The sequence below is a fragment of the Balaenoptera borealis genome (genome assembly GCF_965194805.1).
Source record: "Balaenoptera borealis genome assembly, chromosome: 18".
NCBI lineage: Eukaryota > Metazoa > Chordata > Mammalia > Artiodactyla > Balaenopteridae > Balaenoptera > Balaenoptera borealis.
The window spans coordinates 78,709,211-78,729,315 of NC_138877.1; the positions used below are offsets into that span (position 1 = coordinate 78,709,211).

Sequence of the window (20,105 nt, forward strand, 5' to 3'; positions counted from 1 at the left end):
CACTGCCTCCTGAAAAGGGATCTGGTAAAACAACCCACACGGTAAAGTCTGCAGTCCCTCTAACACCACAGTGCTTCCCTTCCCCACGGGGGAGAGCAAGCGCTCTGAGCTGAAGGATTTCGGAACTGCTCACTGCCCAGTTAAGGCTCTAACGACTATGAACCCAGTTCACACAGAGACTGAATTCACAAGGTATACTTCGGTCCTTTAGCTCCTAAAAAATACAACTTACACCTGAAACAGCCCTTGAATCTCTTTACGCAGAACCTTGAAAATACACTTAAAACATACTTATAACATAAGTACTTGTGTTTTTATAACTGAACCACAAATAACCATATAATTCTAAAAATCCCAAAAGCAAAGCAACCTTCACCCTGAGGTGCAATAAATACAGTACATCTCCCGCTGGACTAACGTAGCGGCAGATAGCTTTACACAGACACCAAGAATGACCATCTCCCCTCCGGTGGACTTAGGCGTGAGACGTTAGACCCATCTGTAATCCTCTACTGCCCCTCAAGGCTGCGGGAGGGACTTCAGGGCTTTAAAATACACCAGCAGCTCTCACAGGCTTGACCGTGTGGTCTGGACATCTTTCCCAGAAGCTTCTGCCCAACTGGAGATGCACTGGAAATAGCCTTGAGTGTTATTAAAAATTACAAAAGTTTCTTTCTAAAAAATACCCTAAAACAATTTATTCACAATTTCAAAATCACCTCCTTCAACTTTTATCTACAGCTGAGGGGATGATATTTAAAAGCGACTTCACCAAATTACCCATGAGATTCATTTCTCAAGGCTATGGAGTCAAAGGACGTTGGTAAGATCCTGGGTCTTTCCTGTCTCCTGGGTACAAGACCTCTGGTCACCGGTCAGGGCCTCCTGCAGACACCGTCTGGCGTCCTCTGTCTACCAGGCAAGTGTGAGGACACCTGTCCACGTGGGGCTCCCCGAGGGGCGCTGGGCTGAGCGCTGCACAGATTCCATCCTGGCAACCCTTGAAGGCAAGTGCTGCCAACCAGCCCCGACCCAGACGAGGACTCTGAGGCAGAAGACTAAGAATCAGCTCGAGGCCACAGCCCAGCATCTGGGCAGAGCGCTAACCACTCGGCTTAGCAGTCTGGCGAACAAGAAGAGAACACTTCACAGCCGTGTAATCACTGAGGACTACCTACTCACCCACGTGGACAAAAACGAGAGACACAAAAAGGAACTTTCAAAGAGAAAAACATCTACTCATCTTTGAGCCGCCATTCCGCTAAGTCTAGAACGCCCACTGTAAGACGAATCGTTATCGTATTAAATCACCAAGAAAGGAAAACAAGGCCCCCGCCAGCAGGGGAGCCGACCACTTCCCCTACCTCCTCCTCGTTCCGTTTCATTTCCAACGAGGACCAAAAAGGAGACTATTTTCACACCACTCTGTGGGGAGGGGACGCTCCATGCACTCCCTCCCCCCGGGACACAAAGGCTGAGAAGGACGCAGCAAAAGCTCGTCTACCTGTAGTTCTGTATTTGCCTATTTCATCTGGTTAAATGTTATTTGAAATACACATTTAGTTGCCACTAATAGCAGCAGTTTTTAGATTAACTGAATCTAACAAAAGAACTTCCATTTCTTTTTAAAGGAAAAAAACCTTTAAACCATTTCAGATCAACAATCTTTTCTGTCTAGCTAAATGGCAAATATATATAAAAATGGGTTTAATCGGCTTGGCATACCATTATCAAAAACTCTTGCTCTGAGCAAATCATTTTCAGGTGTAACTGTTTACTCCAAACAACTTATTTTGATGAGCATTAAAATTATTTCTGGGATGACAATCATGGGTACTGTGCACATGACCAAACACACACGTGCACACGTGGAGGATTCCACGGGCTGCTTTCAGAAGCATTTTCTGGAATTTTCCTGTATTTCTGCCTCAGATTTATGGTTGGTGGGACATTTCTAAATCTGCCGTGTTAAAAAGACTAACTACCTAGTTGATCTCTGTTCATCAAGTTGCCTGGCCATTAATAACTAAAACACTTCCTTATAAGTCAAAGGTAAGAACGCTGCACTCCAACAGAAACATGGGCAAAAAAACAATTTCCTGAAAAAACAAACACAAATGACAAAAAAAAGAAAGAAAGAAAAGTGTTTACATTCAAAGCTAATTTAAAAAGCATTAAAAGGAATTAAAATGAACTTCCAGGGAACTCCCTGGCGGTCCAGTGGTTAGGACTCCATGCTTCCACTGCAGGGGGCACGGGTTTGATCCCTGGTCAGAGAACTAAGATCTCGCATGCCATGGGGTGTGGCCAAAAAAAATAAAAAATGAATTTTAAAAAAATTCATAGAAAGCAAACAAATAAATAAAATGAACTGCCATTTTCACCTATCAAATTGACAGTTTGTTTGAACATAATATCCAATGTTAGTCAAAAAAAAAAAAAAAAGAAGAAAGAAAACAGCAGTACAGACAACTATCAGCCAGTGACAGCTGTGCTTACGGGGATGTAAATTAAACTGGTACAAACTTTCCTGAAAAGTAATCTGACAATATGTACCAACAGAGTTAAAATAGAAATACTAAGAAATATAAGTATTAGTAAATGTAAAGTAAAACTAAGATTCGTATCTGTTAACCCAGCAATTCCATTTCCAATTCACCTATTCTAAAGAAATATTCAGAGGCATATAAATATATATTTACACAAAGCTTATGGCATTATTTATATTAGTGGAAAAATAGTAAAAAAAAAAAAAAAAAAAAACCCAAAAAACTATATGTCCAACCAAAGAGAAAAGATAAAATGATATGTCCACAGGAGGCAATATTATGCTATTAAAAATATTTTACAAGAAGTTATAATGACAAGGGAAAAGGCTCAGTGAAAGAAGCTGAAACTGAACATGATATAATAGGATCAAGTTATGTTAAAATTACACAGAAAACTGATCAAATAAATGCATTAGTTATCTTCAAGTAGAAAACAAAACTCATTTCTGACTATTCAAAATAAGAGAAAAGCCAATTCGCATAGACATTGCTGATATTCAAATCAGAAAAACGTTATCAGAACCAGCTAATACTTAGAACTGTTACAGAGCTCAGATTTCCCACAGCTAAAAATAATACAGTTGTTCATTTCGAAAGGAGAAGAGTGATGCAATGACAAATATCTGCACTGTGCTGAAATGATCTCCACCAGACACTGAGGAAGATGAGACCCCTCTGCTCGCAGGGAGGGGGAGAGGGCAGGCCCAGTGGACACATGGCAGGTGCACTGACCGTGTGACTTCCGGGGAGGGCGGGCCCGGTGAACACCTGGCAGGTGCACTGACCGTGTGACTTCCGGGGAGGGCAGGCCCGGTGAACACCTGGCAGGTGCACTGACCGTGTGACTTCCGGTGAGGGCGGGCCCGGTGAACACCTGGCAGGCGCACCGACTGTGTGACTTCCGGGGAGGGCGGGCCCGGTGAACACCTGGCAGGCGCTCCGACCGTGTGACTTCCGGGGAGGGCGGGCCCGGTGAACACCTGGCAGGTGCACTGACCGTGTGACTTCCGGGGAGGGCGGGCCCGGTGAACACCTGGCAGGCGCTCCGACCGTGTGACTTCCGGGGAGGGCGGCAGAGGCAAAGCCAGGAGCCAGCGCCTCCGCCCTCATCGACTAGGAAATGGACGCTGAAGGCATATTTACTGTCCACAACCACGAGAGGCTTTCAGAGAAAACGCCCCCTCTTGCCTCCTTCTCAGCTACATCAGAGGGACCCTAGCATTAATCTTCTCGAAGTGAGTCCGGAGGAAGCTCGGCCAGGAGCCTAAGAGCATCACGACCACTCGCCGGGTCCCGCCGGGAATACAGAAAGCCTGGACGCCAGTAAACCTGTGATTCCGCGTGTTCCCACATGGACGGGTACCCACCAGCCCCCAGCTTCTGGGGTGTCACAGTTCTGGAACTCTGGGAGCTGCCCAGGGAGGAGCCTCGACCTAGTAAACAAGCAGAGCTCACGCAGGCCGTTCTGCAAACAACTGCTCCTTTTTTAGTAACTGCTTTCACCAAAGGATTAACAGTGTGACCGTTTGGTTCTTCTCTGGAGACATAATTTGTTGAAATACTTTCTCAAACGTTTTGACCAAATCACTTTCAATATAAAGATTTCAAAATTATTCATAACTGAAGACACTCAATATTTATAACATTAAAATGAACTTGACTATATGACATGAGAGTTTTATTATAGCTTTTAACTGTAAAATATTGTAAAATCTTCCCATGTCCTGGTTTATGAACCAAAACAATATTAAAGCAATTCCCAAATAGACTTTAATTAAAACACTTAGTGAATTTTAAATGAGCCAGTGATTTACTAAACGGCTTTCTTTCCTTAAAAATTATTTTTTTAAAAAAAATTAAAGTACAGATATGAACACTACATGATTCTAAAAGAAACTTCAATGTCTAAAAAAACCTAACTTGACTCAATTTCTTTTCCTGATTTGCACTGAAGTCAAGATAAGCATATTACAAATGAGCCTCTTCACAAAAGACAAATCCAAAAGCACAGGAAACCACTTTTCAATTACTTTAAGAACACTTTTGTTTTTGCGAAGCTGCTGGAAACCAAGGGCCAGGCGGGGACACGCCCTCTGCCGGGGTTTACCTGGCATATTTCTCAGGAGCTTGGCGTTGCACATGTGCCCCTTCCGGATGTCAGTGAGGATGTACTCCATCCGCTTGGCCCTCCAGAGGAAGTTAAACACTCTCAGGTAGTGGCTCATACACTCTCGAGTGAACACCTGGGAAGAGCAGAACACAGGCTGACAGGAACCTGTAAGGTGAGGGTCCTCCCGGGGCAGGGCTCAGTCTTTTTTTTCCTTAAACAGAAAGCCAGAGAACACACAACCAGCTCTAACACGTTCTAAGTAGTAGGTAAGCAACCAGCACAGCCCACTTCAGGAAAGCGCCATCACACAGCAACCACGCTGATCGTTTACGCGTCAGAGCACATTCAACGGACCTGACGCACAAAAGTTCAGTGTGACCGAAATTCCTTACACCTATGAACTGTCTAGAGCGGGGACGTTCACATCCCACTGCATTCACACAGGGAAACAGCACCCACAGGACGTGGTCCCTCAGTCCATCACTTACTGCAGAATAAAGTTCGGAGGAACATTCAACAAATAAGCTCCTGACACCTCATGTAACACCCTGGAGATCAAGGGTAGAAATAAATGGATTTTATCCTGCCCACTGTCAAAATGACATTTGTCTTTCCAAATCCTTCTTCACAGAATTTGTAAGAATCTAAAACAATGCTGTGTTATAGAAGATATAACTATGTAACTAAGATATGTACCCATTCTAATTAAATTCTATACAAAAAATGACAATTTCAGTGAGAATAGAAAGGAAATAGAGATTAATATAGTAAATTAAACAGGGAAAAATCAGGAAATCCATTTGCTTCTAAAATCTGATTCTAAAACCATAAATTTTTAAATAAAATAGCCCTCTTTTTATCTTTCTAGCAACTTCTGTATCCAACTGCACAGAATTTAATGTGATAGTTAAAAATTATTTCCATTTCTAACGTTAGTCTGATTATCTGCAGCTGTTCAATAAAACGGCTACAGGTACAGCCACTCCACTGAGAACATGCCAACCCAGGACGTGTGCCGACCCTGGGACTGGAGCACAAAGACCAGACGGGCAAGAGGCCACGCCCCGTGTGAGTCCTGGGCAGACTCCAGCAACCAACTACAAGACCTCTTCTCCTTCCAATCCAGCCTCTCCCGTCGGACCATCAACCCGCTGGAGTTGGCAAGGAAATGGACGCCTATGAGCCACAGGTAGGGATCTATCTTAAATTTCTTTTTAAATACATCTATGATATAAACTTATTTTCTTGACTCTACTAGAGCTTTTAAAAATCTAAAATCTTGAAAATATAACATAGCGTGATCAATTGTTTATGCACAAGGTATGCAATGCGTAACTTCGATACTCTCAGTAAGATGTGCAATATCATACAATAATTAAGTAACCGTGTATACAGACCATGTTCAGTGTATCTACTACTCCAGGCACCTACATTTTGTGAAATAATCGATGCAGCTGCCTTCACTATGGTATCATTTATACTATGAAAAAAATAATATGTAAAATATGCAATATTAACAAGGTAGGTAATAGGAAAGTTTCTAACATAAATAATTTGTTAAAATAGCCTCTTTTTTACATTATAATTACTTAAAACTATTTATGACATACATCGAAGGAGAAAAAACTAGTTTGAATATGACCAAAAATTAAGTTTGAGCACAGTTATATATTGAAAGTGTAGTAGCTTTGATCTGGTAAAATTTAAACATGGGGAGTTTATGTGTAAAAAGCCTGCCCCAGGAGCCACCGCCTCACAGGAGACAGACAGAGCACCTGCCAGAGCAAAGCCGTCAGCCCAAAGGGAATGCAGGAGAGCCTGGCCTCGGCGCAAGCTCTCCAGCAGGAGGCGGGCCCATGTCACACCTGGAGAGGAAGGACAGCCACAGACTCCAGCTCCGCCAAGACCGCTCGGGAGACACTGTAGAGCCAAATTACACTGCCTCTTAACAAAATATTTTCCCAAGAAGTAGAAGAAATGCATGTCCTTCTTCAATATTTCAGATATGAAAGTGACTGAGATAAGTTCAAAGAGATGCCTTGGTCAAGCAGAGTTCACTCAAGTCTGAATAAAGAAAAACTGAGCACTCAAGAGGGCATTTTAATTGCAGACACACAAGAAGAGAGCTGTGCTGGTCAATCCTTTATGATCTGGGAACCATTCAAGGAAATAGTACTTTTCTTTAAACACAGTGAAAGCACTATGAACAATAGGACAGCTATTTTCTCATCAGTTTAAATGAATACTAAATATCAAATTTTATCCAAGTAGTAAAAATACAACTCCACTAAAATACTTTATGGTTCCCTTCAAATTATCCTAAATTAGTCACTACAGTCTAAGAATAATGGAACAAAATGAATAACCCATTTATTAAGTACTTGCTGAAACCTATGATAAGAACAAATGATATTAAGAATTCTTAAAATAATCCAGCACTTCAGCACTCATTAGTGACTGTTGTGCGCACACACACACACGCGCGCGCACACACACACACGTGCGCGCGCACGCACACACACACACACGACTCTGGCTCAAGCATTCATTCAGTGGATGCATCGGGGATACAAGCGAGCACTTCACGCGGTGCTCTAGAGAGAAAGCGGCTCGGAAGCAACAGGACGTGCAGCCACCCAAACAGCTATGACGGCGCCCAGCGGGATCTTACGGTTGCGATGGGCCCGTCGACGTGGTAATCCAGGCTGAAGACGTCCCAGCCGGTGTCACCTGGAGAGACCTGAGCGCAAAAACAAACACACAACTGCAGGGCTTCCCACCACTGTGAGGCTGTCGAGTCCTCAAAGAAAAGGCATTAAAATAAAGCCCAATTTTTAAAAACCACTCAGCAGTTTTGAGCGTGAGCTGCATGACAGCAGAGGAGGGCATCTTTTGTCCACTCCTGTACCCTCAGCATCTAGACAGTGAACAGGCACATACGCGGTACCCTGCAAATATTCTGGAATAAAGAGCATATTTTCAATGAATATTGTAAAATCAGTTTTAACATTCATCAGCATTTTCTCAAATGACAAAAACCCACTGCCTTTTGGGTTCCTAACCCTTAAAAGTAAACATTTGTTAAAAACCCACAGGTTCTGCTAATGGTCCTCCATCATAAGTAAGCAAACAGTGTATTATGTTTATGAAATACTCATTCCCCTAAAAAAAGTCATCTTCTACCAACTAAAACTAAACACCTCTATTTGTGATCAATGCTACTGCGATCTGTCACCTCTGGGCCCAGTATCGTCACCAGCAGCAGCAGTGGTGGTGACTAAGCGTCCACGTGGCCAGGCCCCAGGACAGAGCTGCATGTGCCCTGCCCGCAGCCCTGGGGGCCCTCTGTCAGGAGAACACACTGAGGTGCGGGGACCCGTCTGAGGCCACACCACGCCAGGCCACTGGGCAGGGATTCCGACACACGGTGGCCAGCTCCCCCCCAACCAGAGCGGAGCAGCGAGGAGAGGAGAGGAGAGGAGAGGAGAGGAGAGGAGAGGGCAGAGCAGAGCAGAGCAGCGGGGCCTCAGGCCACATGGAGGGCATCAGCGAGGAGCCCCGGGTGGGACCAGAGCTGCGGTACCTCCAGCAGCCTCACATCCAGTCTTCTGAGGGCCTCAGGGCTGTCAAACTGGGCGTTGGTGGCTCTGACAGCTGTTTCAAGAATTCCAGTCAAGTTGTGTTGGTACAAAGTCGTAGCCGGACGGGCAAGTTCTGGTCTTAACAGATTTTTGTAAAAGTAAAAGAGAATGTTACTTGAATTCTTAATGCACTTCCTAAAAACTTAAAATTATAAAGAGTTCAAATTACAAAACCTAAAAGGACAAATGGAACCAATACAACACGGTAACAAAATGACTATAAAATTTGAATGCTACAGAATTAACTATAAATAAGATTTCATCAAGTATTTTGGGGAGCAAAACACTTCTTTAAAATTAATTTTGATTCAGCTTAAAATTGAAAATCCTTAAGTGAGCCACGCATGTTAACAAATACAGTTTTCAAACTTAAGCCTGGTCTACAGTAGCATGAACTACTGTAACTTCCTGTACAAATCCAATGGGCAGAAAGGACTAGATTAAATCAAAACAATTAGCTGTGTGGACACCATGATTCTAAAGGCTAAAAACTACTGCATTACCAGCAAACATTTAAGGGTTACTGACATCTGCGTTCCTAAATATGAAACTGACATCTGCGTTCCTAAATATGAAGCTAACATTTCTGAGATCCACCCCAGGTGTGCGCAGGGTGAAAAAGGACCAACAACGTCAGTGTCGCTCAAATAAATCTGAGGCAAGCTAGAGACTGATGACATTCCCCTTTTAAAACTGGAAACTTAAAACAGGCCTTTGAGAAGAAATAAATTTTTCATTTACTATCAAGGATGAGACACTTTGATTATTAAAACCCAGCATAAGGCAAACACGGGTAAGTCAGCTAAATGATGCGATCTGCAATGTGGCCATGGCCTCTAAACGTTCACAAAACACCTGCTCTCCTCCACCCCAAACCTGCACACTTGCCCCCCACCCCCTGGGCCACTGAAAGAACATCTCCCCCTAAAAACTCATCTCCACCCACTCCCCACAGGTGCTGCCCTGGGACCAGTACCTAAGTCACCAGCGACCCCCTTCCTTACAGAGAGCAGAAAGGCTCCTTCAGGAAGTATAACCACCAAGAATTCATGTTCAGCAGATCATCAACTCTTTCATGAGCTAATTCCTCAAACAAGGTTACCCCTGAGCCTGCTATGTGTGCCCCCAAAACTCAATCATCTTTCGTACTGAAGACGGCCTTCTGGTTGGAGGTGGAACTACGGCGCTGCCGTGGCTGAAGCGGCTTCTCAAGTGCAGTCCCCACACCAGCAGCTTCCCCTCGGCCGGGACCCTCTTAGGGACGCACCGTCCTGGCTCCAGCCCAGAGCCACGGAGCCGTCTCTGCGGGCAGGCCCGGCCGTCCAGTCCAACAGTCCCTGGAGGGGATTCCGACACACATGGAGTCTGGGGACCAAAGGCCTGAGACACTGCTGGACTGACACAGGCACGACTGAAGTGTCCCAAAGGCAGCGCCAAGAAGCCACACGTCCAGTCCTAGGCGCCCGAGTCCACGCTGTGCCCACCCTCGGCTGCCCGGGGCCCGGCTGTCTCCTACAGAGCTGGCCCTCCTGTCTCTATGGCAGGAAGGAGGGACACACACTTCCTTCTAGAAGGGACGGTGCCAGGAGGAACGTCATGGAACTGAATGGAAGGAGTAGTTCTATGAAGAACTACTAACGGAAGAGACAAACTAATGGAAGTTTGTCCTATGAAGTTGTTTTGTTTTTTGGTTTTTTTAGCAAGAAATAATGTAAACTAAAAACATGGAAGAAAAAGTTCCATTTTAAAACATACATACATCTTATTTCGCAGACTACTCTCAAACTGAAGCTAAGCTAATCGACCACACCACGCGCCCCTCATACCCCTGCTGGTCGGTGCCAGTGCTCAAGAGGCACACGAGCCCCGCGAGTGAAGCACAGGACAAGAACTAAAGGGACATTGGCTTGATGATGCGACAATTTTCTCTCCTCGGATTTCATCTTCCCAACGTTCTATGAGAATTCAACACATTTCCTCTAATGTCGCTTATTCTTTTAAAGAGAAACTGTAAAGCTCTTTATCATGCTGAACTCTACTGCACGTTTACGAGAAAACCTAAAGAGCCTTCTTACTTGAGCAAATCCATTAAGTGCCTGATAAAGTCTCCTTGACCGAGCAGCAAGTACCGCCGCATGGCCTGCATGTGGTCCAGCAGGCTGTACTTCTTATTCAGAACATCCAGTAGGTACTTGCTGGTCTCAAAATAAGCCGCGTCAATTTTCCCCTGAAATGCATTTTCCAAATCTGTGAAAAAATCTGCAGCTGTAAAGAACAAAGGGGAAAAGTACGCATACGTACATAATCTGCATTTTACGAAGGAGGAATGAGAGACTCACACACACACAAGTCACTCCACACCTGCTCACAGCTTCGCTGACAGGCCGAGGGCGCAGTCAGGAGGGCAGACCAGGAGGGCTTGTTTGTTCTTCAGAATAACGGTCCCGTTAAGAAAAACCTATTTTAGTACTGCTGCTATTCTAATTATACATTACTGCGGAGAAACTAAGGTGTCCACGGTGAGGAAAACGTAGCTTTCTGTAGAAGGGGAGGTGTGATGGTGCAGTAACGTGAGGGCGCCAGGCGCTGCGCTGACCACGGTCACATTTGGGGGATGGGGGAGGGGGAGGGGCAACACAAATTTCTGTTGATCTGTGTCATTTTAAAAATGTCAAGATCCTCCCCCAGAAGTGTTCTTGCTGTACCATTGCTCGATTCATGAAGGGTTTTCACGCCAGAGAAAAGGTTTAATGCCAACCAACGGCAGCCAAAGCGCCTGTCAGACGACACCCGACCCAGAACCTGCTGGCCGGTCTCTGTTCCTTATGCTCCCACAGGAAAACATCTACCCTTAGCTCTCTAGGCTCCCTTTTAAATTTCCAAAGTTTTTCCCATATGAGAAATATAAACGTGACTTTTCCCACTGCTGTTTGTATCATTACTAGCAGCCCTTCCGAGTCCGCGTCTCTCCTCCTCCCGGTGGCGCTGGCAGCCGAAACCCCCTCGCTCCGCAGAGGGTAGCAGCGGGGAGAGCAAGGGTGGCTGACTGAGGCAGAGCAGCAGCGCTCTGTGGCCCCCTCCTGCCTGCCCGCCGCGCGCCGCGCGCTGGGCGCTCACGGGTGCTGGCCTCCGCTGCGGGTCTCCACGGCCGGCCGGGCACAGCACTCGTCCTCCCTGAGTGCCATCTTCTCCGGCCACTAGGGAAACGTCGAAAGGCATCAACACAACTCTTCACCGGGCTCCTCCTCCTCCTTCTACCTCCTCAACACAGGTGTTTCCAAACATTCTGTACTGGGACCTCCATATTCTAAGAACTAACCTGGCATCTCTGAATCCCTAAAATGTTTACACAGAACAGTGCATGTCAAACACACCTGAGACGGGGAGCCAGAGGGGTGAGAGGGAGATGTGTCTGGCCCGCGGCTGCAGCCGCCGCCTTGCCCTGGAGCCCTGGCCTTAACCGCATGGCGACACAGGTGCGACCACATCTCCCATCAGCCCTGACCTTGATCTGGATTTTCAGTACAACTCCAGCACATTCTGGAATCTCCCCTAGTGAGCCCTCTCAGATGCTGAAAATCAAGCTGGGCCAAAAGGAACACAAGAAGCTGCTCAGCATCACGACTCATCAGGGAAATGCAAACCAAAACCACAGTGAGATGTCACCTCGTGCCTCTCAGAATGGCCACCGTGGAAAAGTCAAGAAATCACAAGTGCTGATGAGGACATGGAGAAAAGGAAACCCTAGTACAGCGTCGGTGGGAATGTAAATTGATGCAGCCACTGTGGAGAACAGTATGGCGGTTCCTCAAAAAATTAAGAATAGAACTACCATACGACCCAGCAATTCACATCCAAAAGGAAATGAAGTCAGGATCTCAAAGGAATCTCTGCACTCCGTGTTCACTGCAGCATTACTGACAAAAGCCAAGACGTGGAAACAACCAAAGTGTCCACGGACATATGAATGGATAAAGAAGATACAGTGTACATATCCAATGGAACATAATTCAGCCGTAAAAAAGCAGGTGCTTCTGCCACTGGTGACAACATGGATGGACCAGGATGGCATCATGCTGAGTGAAGTAAGCCGGAGAGAGAAAAGAAATGCTGTACGATCTCACTTACCAGTGGAATCTAAAACAGTCAAACGCATAGAACCAGAGCGTAGAATGGTGGTTGCCAGGGACGGTGGGGAGGGGGAAGTGGGAAGGTGAAGGTCCAAGGGTACCAAGTTTTGATTATACAAGATGCATAAGCTCTGGAGACCTGTATACACCAGATGGCACAGTGCCTACAGCTAGCAGTACTGCCCTGTGTACTTCAAGCACGTTATCTGTACACCTCATCTCACGTATCACTTTCTACCATTTACTACTTATTATTTCACTTTATTGTACGTTTAATCTCCATTCCTAGAGCACAGTTCATGAAAAGCATCATCATGGTGAATTCATACCATCTCCCCTACAGCTACCACAATGCCTCACACAAAATAAACTTGAATGAGTCAAGACAACAGTATAAGTAACAAATGTAGCCAAGACTGGACAGCTGTCCGTTAAGTCAGCCACACAGAGAACACATGAAATAACTGAGGACGGGGCAGGCAGCAAATGGGGAAACTGGCAGAGAGGAGAGTAGGAAATGAGGCAAAACCACGGAACGGTTAACAGTGCGGCATTCTGAATACATAAACGCTGGGAATCCGTGCTGATTTCTGAACAAGCCTCTGAGTTCATTAGCAAGTGTTTCCTTTATTTCCTTACTTTGCCATACTGTCACTGCATCACAAAAAAAGTAACACAAGTTACCAAGGAGAGTAAAATAGCTACACCTAGTTATTTTTTAACTGTATAAGAAAGGAAATTCAAAATTTACACAGTAATAGATATTTTATATGTATCACACTGTGTATTAAGGCATCTTAGATAATAATTCCGAAAATCTGTCAGTCCTATTGAACGAAACATACTTCAAGCAATATATAGCACTGTCACCACCATCATCACCAGCGTCACCCCGACATCACCACTATCACCACCACCACCATCATCACCACCATCGTGCCATCACATTATCACCACCATCATCGTCATCATACCGTCCTGGGGTGATTCTGCAGACTTGGTCACAGCTATCATCTTTGTAGTGGGCGTCTGGTCATGACAAACCTGGTGCAGGAAATTTATTGATTTTCCTATCAAAAGGACCTAAAAAAAGGAAAATATTCTAGAGTTACCTTTATTCGAAATTAAAACGATCAAACATCCAAGCACTACAAATTATTCTATTGACTAAAAACTAAATAATAAGAACATCTAGGATAGTATCAAGTGAATTCCAGGAACTGAAAAAATTGTTATTAACAAATACATATTAATACGTTGAGGCAGTCAATTAACATATACTTCACCTCAAGAATGTAAATCCTAAAATGCCACAAAACTGTGTTAACTGAAGACTGGTTTTGTCACCGGATGCAGGTAAATACAGCATTAGCACATCACGGTCACAGCAGTCGCACCCCACCTTCCTGGACTGGTCCATCGTCATGAAGGACGGGATCATCGACTTCCGCAGGGTGTACTTGTCGTGCCACAGCCGGTCTGTCTTCACCGTTGGATCTGATGCTACGAAAAACTGAAAGGAAAGAAGCAGTGAAACATTAAAAAGTGATATTTATGGCGAAATATTAGCTAACAGCAACATCAAGAAATAAGTAATTCTAGGAAGCAAAATTCTCTCCAGATATTGGGAGGCTTACCATTTATACAATAAATCTTATTTTAAGAGGCATTTTGATAGATCTCTCTAAATGGAATCACTTCTTCCCCACTTTTTAAAACCAAAATATAGTGAAAATAAGATAAGCTTTTTCTTGAAGACACGTGGTCGCCCTTGTAAATATAATAACAATCACAGCCTCTGCTGTGTACATCATGGATCTGAGTGTGAGGCCTGCCTAATCCACACGGACTCTTCACACAACCTTAGGAAAGGCACACAGGCCTCTGGGGCTGTTTGAGTATTCAATTCAAGCCAATTCAGAGTCTTCCTCTCCTCCTCCCACCAATCAGCTGCATCTCCTCCTGCTGCTGTGCCGCCGCCGGCAGAGGCCCCAGGTCCACCCGCAGCACTGCAGGAAGCGACCTTCGCGTGGCGCTCTCCCCGAAACCCACTGCGCTCGGAAGCTTCCCCTGTTCACTTCCTCACCTTCCCTAACCCCGCCCACCGGCCTGTTCCCTGACATCCAAAAGGGTACGGGTTCTAAGGAGAAAACTAAGCTGCTGTTGTTTCCAGCCCGTTTGCTACCACGCCGAGGCCACTCTCCTTTTTCAGCCATAGTCCTAACAGACTTGTGCTTTTATTTCTATAAACTCGATCTCTAACAGCAGAACTGCTGAGTCCAAGTAATTTCTAATTTTTATAAACAATGCCAGATCTCCCATCCAAACGGCCCTGTCAACTGACCCTCCCACCACAGGAAGCTCTACATTTCTGCATCCTTGCTCGGTTTGAATTTTGCCAATCAGGCAAAATCATGGTTGCTTGTACTGTTCTTTTACTGACAACAAAGGAAGTTGGGCCTATTTTCATAATGCTGATTGCCACATGATTTTCTCCTGTGAATTGTCTTTTCATATCTTCATCCCATCTTTCTACTGTCTTTTTTTACCAATACACAGAGGCTCTTTGTTATATAAGGGAGAGTGACCATTTGTGAATCATTAAGAATTACAAATGTTTCCAAATTAATGACTTGCCACTGTTTATGGTCTGCTCCATGTTTTGTCTTGTTCTTTCTGGGTCAGATTGGTGACTGTCTTCCTTTATGGCTTCTGGGTCTCCTGTCTTCCTAAGAGCTCCCCATCCTAGATTACAGAAATATTCTCCGCAATTTTAGTAAGTACACTGGGCCCTCTGCATCCATGGTTGGGTGAATCCACGGATGCAGAACCCAGGGATGCGGGTGGGGTGGGTACCACACCATTTTATACAAGGGACTTGAGCATCTGCAAATGTTTGTCTGCGAGGGTCCTGGAAACAATGCCCCATGGATACCGAGAGACAGCTGTACTCCCGCTGCGCTGTTTTCGTTCCCTAGATCTTCCGTCCCTGCACACAGGCGACACTGGGGTCTGTTTCCTTCTGGGCTGCATTTTCTCTTTACTGGCCAGGCCAGCACCTCTTATTTAATACAGCACCCTTTCCTCTGAGCTAGCGTCCTCACCAGGAGCGATCATTACAGTCACTTACATCGAAAGATTAAAAGGGGAAAAACTGACTCCACCAAGAGACGCTGAGGAGTGTCTGATAGTATGTTTACACCCGTCCACGGCGACCAGTTAGATGCACTGGAGTGCATCTGGTGCTTCGCTCCATCTCGGTTACTATCCCTCCCGGCGTCCCGTTGCCCGTCCTGGGAGGGCGGAGTGCCTTGAGCTGACGCCGCGTCCTTCAGACTCCACGCGAGGTGCCTTCCCTGCTGCCGGCCTGATCCAGGCTCTAGGTTCCTAAGTGTTCATTGCTCCCCCGACCTAGAATCAGCCACTTCCCCAAGGAGCCCCAGTCCCTTTTGGGGAGAAATGGCATTTGGACCACAGCCTGGGTACTCGGCAGTACTTTCAGTCAGCAGCTGGATGTCTGAGACGCAGCACCGGCCACGTTGCACATGGCAGCTTGGTCCTCCCACTGGACTGTAAAATCCATTTAAGTCCCAACATACCTAAATGCCTTTTTGTTGATTTTTACGTAAAGTCCAAATCACCAATTGGTGAATAACACACAACCCTGTCTACAAAGGTGTGTCTGCAGATACAAAATGGATTTAAAGAATTTAAAAAATATTTTTAGCAAATATATAGCAATACAAAATTAATAGTTTCCTAGCAAAAAGTAAATAGCCAAAATAAACCTAAGGAAGGGGCTTGAGAAACAGAGAAGTAGGGAGGGAGAGAGAAGACTCTAAAAAGAGCAGTATCTGTAGAAGAAATCAGAAATGTAAACTGCTATCACCAAGACATGGGGCCTACTAAACTGTAAAAAAAGGTATCTTTCTTATATTATTCTAGACCACAGAAGAATGTGCGGTACCTGTTTATTTAATGAATCTCGTTTAACACAAGCTAATCCTGATAAAAATAATGCCCCAAATGGAAACTACAGACCACTTTCATTTGTGAATACAGATGAAGAAAGTTTGAGTGAAACATTATCCTTGCGTTACAGGAATAAAGTATTTTGGGGCACAACATACTTCTAATACACACTAAATGTGTAAAAATGAATTACACAATATTATCATGTAGTCATTAAAAATGAAGTTTGGGAATTCCATGGCAGTCCAGTTGTTAGGACTCAGCACTTTCACTGCATGGCCTGGGTTCAATCCCTAGTCGGGGAACTAAGACCCCGCAAGCCACGTGTCATGGCTGGAAAAAAATTAATTAATTAATTAAAATGAAGGTTGTTAACTATCAGAAGCCATTCTGAGAATCTGATGAAAACTACAGATTTTCTTCCCAGGAAAAAAAATGCTTATATCCACAAAATACACAGTTTTATGTGCTATTCAGGAGTTTCAGAGATCACATTTTAAGAAGACTTGGTATAGAAGAATAATGTTTAATGGCATGAAATTATTTTCTTTATTTACTTCAAGTAAAAATAGAGGTCACAGGACTTCCCTGGTGGCGCAGTGGTTAAGAATCCACCTGCCAATGCAGGGGACACAGGTTTGAGTCCTGGTCCGGAAGATCCCACATGCTGCGGAGCAACTAAGCCCGTGCGCCACAACTCCTGGAAGCCCATGTGCCGCAACTACTGAAGCCCACGTGCCTAGAGCCCATGCTCTGCAACAAGAGAAGCCACCGCCATGAGAAGCCCACGCACTGCAACGAAGAGTAGCCCCCGCTCGCCGCAACTAGAGAAAGCCCGTGAGCAGCAACAAAGACCCAACGCAGCCAAAAATAAATAAATAAATTTATTTTTTAAAAAAAATAGAGGTTACAAAATACTATGTGTGGTATGATATACACACACATAAAAATATATAAAAAGGGGATATACAAAAATATTAACAGAGGTTATAGGTTCATGATGAGATTCAATAAATTTTAATTTTCCCCTCCGTGTTTACATACTCGAAAACGTTTTAATTGCACATTTTTAAATCAGGAAAATATACTGTTCAAAAGAACTGAGTAAGTCAAGCCAATGAGTGAACATATGGTACAAGTAAGAATTTTTTTAGAAACACTGTTTTCCCAAGGCAATGAACTAAAAAAGATTTTTTTTTTCCTGTTCACAGAAATCTACTCCCAAGGGTAACTATTTAAGGAAACAAAATTTCTAATGATGTTAAGGTCTTATATTTGATCCTTGTATTTGATCCTAGATGGTATCGAGCCATCTAGGATCAAATACAGCCAGTTTCCTTTAAGTAGGTATCTGAACAAATGCCAACATTTTTATGACCATGAGGATGAGACTGCTACATTTATTTCCAACTCATATTCTTATCTTTAGATATCAATTTAAATTATGAAAGTATTTATTGATATTCCTTTTTTTAGACTTTTTTGGATTTATATTCCCTTTCTAATTTTAAACACATAACTAACGACTGCTTTCAGTACTATTATAATGAGGCTATCACCACTTTAACATAAACTCAAATCAGCCCTGATAGAAATTAAAGTGTCACAAGCTCACCATGAACAATCTAAGAGGTTACCCAGTCACCACACTATGTCTGCTCTGTGGCTTGCCATTCAACAGATTAGATTAACTGCATATAAATTGTTATTTATCTGTTATTCACTTAAACAGAATAGCTAGTTTCTACAGACAACACACTAATTTATCCTGATAGTTGGAGTACAGCTGGATTTTTATCAGTATGAACAATAAGAAAATTTAATTTAAAAGATAAAGAACTCAGGCATTCAGTCATCTTTAGAAGTTATGAAAGCATCATTTCATCTGAGGGCAAAGCAGCACTCAATCACCCTACTAGCAAACATCTAGAAGCAAACACCGAGAGGCCTGGGCATAATTAATCTTGCAAAAAATATAGTTACAGAGGAAAAGAATCAAGGTTAGAATATAATTGCAACATGCTTTTATTTTACTGATGCACTTTCCACTCAAGGTTCTTTAATTTGCACCATTATGTCAAACACAGAAAGAAGTGAGGGAAAATATAAAGCATAATTGAACCATGATTTCTCATGAAGTGCTGGACAAATGCCAAGGCCTTCCTGATAAAAACAGAAATGAAGAGGGTAATTTCCTCAGCAAGCGACTTATTTTCTAAGACCAGATCCATTCATTCAGACCACAAAGGACCCCAACTTCAACGGGTCAATAGGCAGGCCACCACCAAGAGACCCGCCTCTGGCCACGCGGAGAGAAGCCGGAGGCTCTGGACCAGGGGAAGGCCAGAGGGAGCTGACCAGGCAGACTGGCGGACGACAGCTTTCAGGGGTGGGCGTGAAAGTGCCAAAGTGTAAGATAGGTACATGGTCAACCTTTAAATCCAATAATTCCTAGCAAAAGTGTAAGAGGAACAAAATAAGGAGAGTGCTGAAGGCATCCACAGAGATAGTCCAAAAAGCAGCCCCTGCGTTCTCTCTAGTGAGTGCACTGCCCTTCCCATCCAAGGATGCAGATTTGGGAGCACCGTCAGAGCATTTCAGCTAACATTTGATTGCTGTCTGAAATTTTTCTAATTTTGAAAGCAAGAGTGCTGACTTTTAACTTTTCCCTTCTTTTCCTGTTCCTCGTTGAAGGCCCCAATCCTTTATAGCTCTGACAGGTTTATCCAAAAGGCAAAAATATAAAACAAATTAACACTGAGCTATCGTGTTCTTACCTTGAACACACGGGCATAATTTGTTTACCTCCCTCAGTTTACAGGGGAGAAAACCCATGTGAGCCACTAAATGTCTCAGGATAGAGTTTCCCTAGATAGTCATTGTAGCAAAATGAAAAACTTTGGTTTCCTTTTACAGTACTACTTTGTAAGAACCAAAAATAATTAGAAACTTCTCCCCAAACATTGAAAGTACTTTCTACACTAATCATTCAGTGCATCTGTAAAATCTTTTTTTTTAACTGAGGTATAGTTGATGCGCATTATTATATAAGTTCAGGTGTACAATATATTGAATCACAATGATTAAGAGTTAAAGTCCATTTATACTTATTATAAAATACTGGCTATAGTCCCTGTGCTGTACAGTATATCCTTGTAGCTTGTTTTATACATGACCGTTTGTACCTCTTCATCACCCACTTCTATCTTGCCCCTCCCCTTTCCCTCTCCCCACTTGTAACCATTAGTTTGTTCTCTACATCTGAGCCTGCTTCTTTTTTGTTACATTCACTAGCTTGTTGTATTTTTTAGGTTCCACATATTAGTGATACCATACAGTATTTGTCTTTCTCTGACTTATCTCACTTGGCATAATGCCCTCCAAGCCCATCCACGTTGTTGCAAATGGCAAAATTCCATTCTTTTTATGGCGGGGTCGTGTTCCATTGTGTGTATATATACCTCATCTTCTTTATTTAATTCATCTGTTGATGGACACCTAGGTTGCTTCCATATCTTGGCAACTGGAAATAATGCTGCTATGAACATCGGGGTGCATGTACCTTTTCAAATCAGTGTTTACGTTTTTTCAGGTATATGCCCAGGAGTGGAATTGCTGGATCTTATGGTAGGTCTATTTTTAATTTTTTTTGAGAACCCTCCACAGTGGCTGCACCAGTTTACACTCCCAGCAACAGTGGACG

At 43.9% G+C, this 20,105-nt stretch overlaps 1 protein-coding gene across 2 annotated transcripts in view; it reads right to left on the minus strand.

Annotated features, from left to right (window-relative positions):
- TUBGCP3 (tubulin gamma complex component 3) overlaps positions 1 to 20,105 on the minus strand; it is a 61,279-nt gene that overhangs the window by 14,021 nt on the left and 27,153 nt on the right. The window contains exons 12-17 of one of the 2 annotated variants that reach the window (XM_082365845.1): positions 13,833 to 13,943; positions 13,405 to 13,513; positions 10,376 to 10,547; positions 8,243 to 8,378; positions 7,331 to 7,399; positions 4,657 to 4,792 (exon numbers count right to left, since the gene is read on the minus strand). In XM_082365845.1, the coding sequence (XP_082221971.1) occupies positions 4,657 to 4,792; positions 7,331 to 7,399; positions 8,243 to 8,378; positions 10,376 to 10,547; positions 13,405 to 13,513; positions 13,833 to 13,943 (733 nt within the window). Of the gene's footprint in view, positions 1 to 4,656; positions 4,793 to 7,330; positions 7,400 to 8,242; positions 8,379 to 10,375; positions 10,566 to 13,404; positions 13,514 to 13,832; positions 13,944 to 20,105 lie in introns of both variants that reach the window. The other variant, XM_082365844.1, reaches the window with a different exon arrangement.